At 48.8% G+C, this 7,549-nt stretch overlaps 1 protein-coding gene across 1 annotated transcript in view; it reads left to right on the plus strand.

Annotated features, from left to right (window-relative positions):
* Positions 1-939: 939 nt before the first annotated feature.
* Positions 940-7,549, plus strand: part of NSUN4 (NOP2/Sun RNA methyltransferase family member 4) — a 36,608-nt gene continuing 29,998 nt past the window's right edge. The window contains exons 1-2 of the mRNA XM_012812467.2: positions 940-1,369; positions 5,801-6,144. Coding sequence (XP_012667921.1) covers positions 1,277-1,369; positions 5,801-6,144 — 437 coding nt within the window. The 5' untranslated portion in view covers positions 940-1,276. The remainder of the gene's footprint in view (positions 1,370-5,800; positions 6,145-7,549) is intronic.

Here is a 7,549-nt window from a genome sequence, read left to right on the forward strand (position 1 = left end):
TTCATCATTTTGAAACAAACCATGTTCCATACAATAATGCACTAAAAATTGTGGGATACACGCTGTCCTTACCAGGAACTAATGCTGCAACTGAACCCGTTTTTTCTATGGCGAATAAAGTGTGGACATCAGAAAAATCACAAGTGTTGAGACTTTAAAAGCCATTTTATGTGTGAAATAAATTTCACAAATTCTTGTGAAAAATTTCATGACCTTTTAACGACAGCAATCTACTAAAAATAATTCACTCAAATGAGAAATATGCCAAAGAATAAATACAATACATAATTTTTAACTGTATTATATTTGTAAATTGTACTTATGTTGAAATTAAAAAATATATATTACAATACTATTTTTGCGTTCTATGAAAATTTTTGTTGCTCCATATAGACCAAATTTTTAATTAAGAACCCACCCCCACCCTCCCATCCCCGTCAATGGTGTCCCGCTTTATCAATGTTAAAATCTGGTCACCTTAGACAAAGTGGGACTCTGTCTCTACAAAATAATAATAGTAATAAAAGTAGTAACAAAATTAGGTACAAGGTCTCGAAAGTGGTCGTGCAAATGACAGGTCCAGAAATTTAAGCTTCATTATCTTCATTGCAAATACGCCCCTGCCTAAAAGTCTGGTCTCTTTTTCCTCTACCTCAGGATCTTCCTCAGTGTAATTTCTGCCTAGAAGGCTCTTTCCACTCTTTCTGTTGTTGTTGTTGTTGTTTAGAGACAGTCTCACTTTATCGCCCTCGGTAGAGTGCTGTGGCGTCACATCTCATAGCAACCTCCAGCTCTTGGGCTTAGGCGATTCTCTTGCCTCAGCCTCCCGAGTAGCGGGGACTACAGGAGCCCGCCACAACGCCCGGCTATTTTTTTGTTGCAGTTTGGCCGGGGCTGTGTTTGAACCCACCACCCTCGGTATATGGGGCCGCCGCCCTCCACCCTTTTTCGTCTAGATAACTTTCAGTACTCAACCATTAGCTCACTGTCCTCCCAGATCCTCCAACTGGGTTAGAGGAGTACGCGTCTAAAGCCGATCCGATCATCAAGGAGGAGTCACCATTCCGAGGGCCAGGTTGCTTTTTCTCCAGCACCCTCAAGGGACCACCTGGCCGGGCGCGGTTATCCAGCGAAGGGCGGAACCCTGGGAAAGCGTCTGGTAGGATTCACTCCTCTCTACCCATCTCGTCCACCAGGGGAGCGCTCATCACCTCCCCGGAACCCGTGGGTGTCCCGTCACGGTTCCGGTCGGAATTACCTAGCGGCGCACGCTGACATGGCTGTGCCGTTACCGAGAGGTGTTCGGAAGCTGCTGAAGCCTGTGTATTTCGCGACCGTCCCGCGGAGACATCGACATAAAAAGAAATGGGTAAGGTCGACTCGGGGCGCAGAAGCGAACAGTAACTATAGTTTCTGGCCGCCGCCTCTCTAGAAACCTCTCCGGCCCTTCCATTTCCCAGCCCCTTCGGTTACGTTCTCTACTCCCGCCCCTCTTGTACGCTTAGGCCTCTTTCCCCCGCCACTCAGGAGCGTCACTAGGCTCCTCCCTTCCGCGTCTGCTACCTCACCGCCTCTGCCGCCTTTTTATTTCGTCACAAGTCTTAGTGTTTTCCTGTTAAGTTTGTAGCCTCCTGACTCCGCCCCTCTAAGTTACGTCACAACTCCGCTCTCATTGTTTTGGTTAGGTCACCGCCTCTTGTTCCCGGCTGTACTTACCTTTCCCTTGGCCCCCACTACCCCTTCCACTTTCCTCTTTCTCTCCCTCCCTCCCCTTATCCCCTACCTATCCTCCCCATGACCTCTTCTGCTCCTTTCCTCATTGAACTACCAGCCCGGCCGCCCTCACCCCTAGGAAAACATAGCGACTTCCCCTTCCCTTCTGGGTCTCCAACACCCTGCAGGAAAGGATTCACCCTCCAGTTGCCTCTGGCGGCCAGGAAAGGTTACAGCGACCACCCTGCCCACACCGCCGGCCTTTCCCCAAACGCAGGCAAGAGGTGCAACGACTCCTCTCAGTTCCCGGACTCTCCCCACTTCTCCAGAGACTCTTCCTTTTGCGTAACCGGCACGCCCTCCTGCCCACCCCCACGGATTCCCTCCCCGCCCCCACTACCCCGTTCCCCACCTCCCCAACCTCCCCTGTGCCCAGGGAGATGTTTCTTTGAACCCTCATCTTCTCCACTGCTCGACAGGCTCTATTGCCATGGGTCCAGCCTCTCATGTTCTCCCCCTCTGAGTCCTTATTTTAACCAGTCCAGCATTCCGAAATCACCCCCTCTCCCTCAGCGGAGTGCTTATTGCAGCTGGATCAGTCCCCCACGAATGCCACGTCCCTGTCCTCGAGGCTCTTACTTAAACCAACACGCTTACTTCTGTTGCTGTAGTGAACACCCTTCTGTTTCAGGAACCAGCCCCATGACCTCTCCTACCCTCACTCGTAGGTCCTTAGGAACCTGTCCAGTGACCTCTCCTACCCTCACTTATCAGCCCCCAAGAACCAGCCCGGTGACTTCCCCTAACCTCATTCATATACCCTTGGAAACTGGCCCCACGGTTTCACCTCCTGTCGCTCATGAGTCCCAGGGAACTTGCCTCATTATTTCGCCGCCTCCTGCGCATAGGACCCTGGAAACTTGCCTCACAATGTCACCTGCCCTTGTTCACCGGCCAGTGAAAACTAGACTTATAGTCTCTCCAACCCTATCTAACAGGGTTGTGGAAAGTGGGCTGATGGTCTCCTCCCTGCCCTCTCACTGGTCCTCAGGGAGAAATTATAATGACCCTCCTCTTTCCCAAACATCTTCCCCACCTACTGACAGTTTGTACCATGGCGGTCTTAAGCTTCCAGACTCTTGTGAACCTAAACCACAGCTTGATCTGCCCCTTGAGAAAAATTGTTGTGGCCTCCCTTCCCAGGCAGGCATGTCTGACACTTCTAGGTTACCTCAGGAGAGCACTTATTATGCCCAACTTTCCTCAGATTGCGACATACCTGTTGCTGGAATTCCTCACTGTGTCATCCAACAACCCCCTGGGAGTACTGGTTCTCCTTGCTCACCCCAGTCCAAGGCTCTTGGAAAGTCTTGCTTTGGGCCCAGTTTCTCCTGGGAGGTTGGTGGGAACTCTTACTTCTTGCAAAACCCAGGCACCACAATTTCTGCCCCACCCTGTCCCCAGGAGCCATCTCTTCCCTACTGTCCTTATTCTGCCTTCTTCCCTTCAACACTGGGCAACCAGTTTATATCTTCACCCCAATCACTTCCCACCAGGAGATACAATGAGCCCCCTCTTCCCACTCCAGTTTGCCCCCAAACAAAGTCCCCTAAATTCTCAGAGTTAAGACGGTCATGTACTCCCCATAGGTGTCACTCCCTAGTGAATACTGTTCATCATGCCCCTGCTGGCCAGCCAAACTCCTCTAAGCCCAACACCTCTCCTCCACCTCCCTTCCATCCCTCTGGCCTTTCTGGTCCTCCTAGTATGGAGCCACCCATTACAACTCCTTCAAATTCCTACCCCAAAGGACTTCCCCCAGGGCTTCTCTTACCTTCTCTTTCCACGGTTCCTAGAACCCTCAACACTGTTGTCCCCACCTCTCTTCCCCTCCGCCTTCCTTATGATCCTATCTTTCCAACTAGTTATGCTCACAGCAGCCCTCGTGGACCCCTCATAAGATCTCCCTGCAATACCCATATATTCTCTGTGGTTCCCTCCACCCCTCATCCCTGCCCTGTCTCTGATTGCCTCAATGGCTCCCTAGGCCTCCCTCAGTGTCTTAACCATCCTGTAGTGCCACCTCGTGGCACATATAATGCTCCTAGGGGCCCACCCCAATCTAATCGCCAGCCTGTGGTGCCTCCTTGTTCTACCCACATCTATTCTTTTATACCTTTGAGAACACCCTTTGACCCCCAATGTCTACCCGTTGCCCCCCGAGTCCGGACCTGCCCTGATCCTGTCCCTTGTGGCCTCCATACCTACTCTGTGGCCCCACAAGGCTCTTGTGAAGAGACCCCCAAGATTCCCTATAGCTGCCCTTTGCCTTCACTCAAGGTTTCCAACTCTACTGATAATCTCAGCTGTAGTTCTACTATTATTCGTGAGTGCCCAAGTAGTAGCAGCCAGACCAAAAGCAGGAGTCAGAGTCGGAGCAATAGTCCTTATCAAAGCACAGATCCAGACCAGAATGAGAGTCTCCAAATTAGCAGAAGTCGGAGAAAGAGCACGAGTCCCAAAAGTGGCAAAGGCAAGAGTCCCCGGCATAGCAGAAGCCGGAGTAAGAGTCCCCAGAGTACCTATGGTGGCAACAATCTTCAGCACAAGAGTCTTCACCAACACAAGAAATGAGGGCCAGAGCAGAAGTTATGACCAGACCAAAAATCCAGGCAAGAGCAAAAGTCATAACAAGATTATCAGCCACAGCAAGCAACCCAGCTTCAGCAACCAGGACCAACTTGTGGATTTCTCCTTTGAAGTCTTCATTTCCTTTTACTCTACCTTTATGCCCTTCAAACCTGACTCATGTCCTTCTCTGATACCCCCATAGAAGTCATTTTACAAGTCCCTGTTTTGGTTCATACCTCAAGATTGTGTGAGCTCCCTTTATTCCATCTTACTAGGGTCTGGGAATTGTCCCAAAACAACCCTCAACCCTGTGATTCTGAACATTATGGTGCCAGTCACTGCCTTACGTAAGTTACCTGCATCTTTTCATCAAAAATGGAAAGTTATTCTTTTTAATCTTCTGAGGTGTCTGTTGTCATGCTCCCATAAACTAGTAGACATGAAAGTCCTTTGGAAAATAGATTGTTGAGAGGAAAAGGATTTTCCTTTTTTTTTTTTTAGAGACAGAGTCTTATTTTGTCACCCTCAGTAGAGTGCTGTGGTATCACAGCTCACAACGACCTTAAGCTCTTGGATTTAGGCTAGTCTCTTCTCTCAGCCTCCTGAGTAGCTGGGATTACAGGTACCCGCCACAACGCCCAGCTATTTTTTTGTTGCAGTTTGGCCAGGGCCGGGTTCGAATCTACCACGCTCAGTATATGGGGCCAGTGCCCTACTCACTGAGCCACAGGTGCCATCCAGATTTTTTTTTTTTTTATTTTATATAGAGTCTAACTTTGTCCTTGGTAGAGTGCCATGGCGTTGTAGCTTACAGCAACCTCAAACTCTTGGGCTCAAGCGATTCTCTTGCCTCAGCCTTGTGAGTAGCTGGAACTACAGGTGCCCAGCACAACACCCAGCTATTTTTTAGAGATGAGGTCTCACTCTAGCTTAGGCTGGTATCGAACCTGTGAGCTCAGGCAGTCTACCTGTCTCGCCCTCCCAGAGTGCTAGGATTATAGGTGTGAGCCACCTCTCCCGGCCCTAAGGATCTTTTGTTTTTAAGCTTGAAGCTTCCACATGACCATCATAGTTTCTGCCTACCTTTTGCAGGTTCTCCTGAAGAGTCCTCTCCTGAGCTCCTATTCTCTTTATGTTCTTCCTGCTCCTTCATATGTTATTATGAACACTACAGCTTCCTTACAATCCTGAGATTGTAGGCAGGCAGGCAGAGGCGGTTGTAGACGCAGGATCAAAGGCAGGGGTGGGCACTTGCTGGATCCACGCTTGCCTCTGGGCTCTGAGGTGGGGTCAGGTAGTGGGTGATAGGAACAAGACAGGGAAGACCAATAAGCTTTTTTTTTGCAGTTTTTGGCTGGGGGTGGGTTTGAACCCACCACCTCTAGCATATGGGGCCAGTGCCCTACTCCTTTGAGCCACAGGTGCTGCCCCAATAAGCTTGTCTTTTCTATTTTAGGCTGCCACAGAGCCCAAATTCCCTGCTGTTCAACTGGCTCTGCAGAATTTTGACATGACCTACAGTGTGCAGTTTGGGGATCTTTGGTCATCAATCCGGGTTAGTCTCCTCTCAGAGCAGAAGTATGGTGCACTGGTCAATAAATTTGCTGCTTGGGATCATGTGAGTGCTAAGCTGGAACAGCTGAGTGCCAGAGACTTTGTGAATGAAGCCATCTCCCACTGGGAACTGGAGCCTGAGAGTGGTCAGTCTGGAGCTCCATCCCCAGCCTCCTGGTCCTGCAGTCCGAACCTACACTGCTTCACTTTTGCCAAAGGGGATATCAGCCGTTTCCCTCCTGCTAGGTAGGATCTGGAGCCATGCTAGGGAGTATCCCAAGTGCCTGCTGGAAGACATGAAGAGACCTAGTTTCTGCTTACTGTAATAAGTATCACAGTATTACTAATATTGTAGTGAGCTTATATAGGCTAGGCATTTTTCTAAGTGCTGTACATATGTTATCTCCTTTTGTTCTATTAACAGCCCTATGAGGTAGGTAATGTTATTGCTTCTCTTTTACATTTAGGAAAACTGAGGCAAAGAGATGTTAAGGTACTTATTTGCTTTAGGTCTCACAGATATTAAGTGGTGTAACTTTGAACCTGTTCTGCTCTACTGCCTCCTGTTGAAAATAGCCACTTTTTTTTTTTTTGAGACAGAGTCTCGCTTTGTTGCCCCTGGTAGATAGCTGTGGTGTCATAGCTCACAGCAACCTCCAACTCTTGGGCTCAATTGACTCTCTTGCTTCAGCCCCTCGAGTAGCTGGGATTATAGGTGCCTACCACAATACCCAGCTATTTTTAGAGATGCTGTAACTCAGAGCTGGTCTCGAACTTGTGAGCTCAGGTGATCCACCCACCTCAGCCTCCCAGAGTGCTGTTGATTAATTCAACAAATTATTATTATATTATTTTTTGTTTTTTTGAGATGGAGTCTCACTGTGTTGCCCTCAGTAGAGTTCTGTGGTATCACCGCTCACAGCAACCTCCAACTCTTGGGCTTAAGCGATTCTCTTGACTCAGCCTCCCAAGTAACTGGGACTACAGGCATCTGCCACAACACCTGGCTGTTTTCTTACTGCAGTTGTCGTTGTTTAGCTGGCCTCAGTGGGCTGGAACCTGCCAGCCTCAGTGTATGTGGCCGGGCTGCATAACCACTGTGCTACAGGCACCAAGACTCAACAATTTTTATTTTTTTTTTTAGAGACAAGAATCTTATTTTGTTTTCCTCGGTAGAGTGCCATGGTGTCACAACTCACAGCAACCTTCAGCTCTTGGTGATTCTCTTGCCTCAGCCTCCCTAGTAGCTGGGACTACAGGTGTCCAGTACAATGCCTGGCTATTTTTTGTTGCAGTTTGACCAGAGCCAGGTTCATACCCGCCACCCTTGGTATATGGGGCCGGCACCCTACTCACTGAGCCATAGGTGCTGCCAACAAATTATTTTAATTTAATTTAATTTTTTTCTTAGAGGTGGAGTCTTGCAATGTTGCCCAGGCTGGTCTCCAACTCCTGGCAAGTTCTCCCACCTTAGCCTCTCAGAGTTCTAAGATTATAGGTGTGATCCACTGTATCTGACCAACAAATATTTATTGTCTACCAGATGCTAGACATTTTTTTTTTTTTTTTTTTTTTTTTGAGACAGAGCCTCAAGCTGTCCCCCTGGGTAGAGTGCCGTGGCATTACAGCTCACAGCAACCTCCAACTCCTG

This window comes from Otolemur garnettii, unplaced genomic scaffold (assembly GCF_000181295.1).
Source record: "Otolemur garnettii isolate 467f Iridium unplaced genomic scaffold, OtoGar3 scaffold00210, whole genome shotgun sequence".
Classification (NCBI taxonomy): Eukaryota; Metazoa; Chordata; class Mammalia; order Primates; family Galagidae; genus Otolemur; species Otolemur garnettii.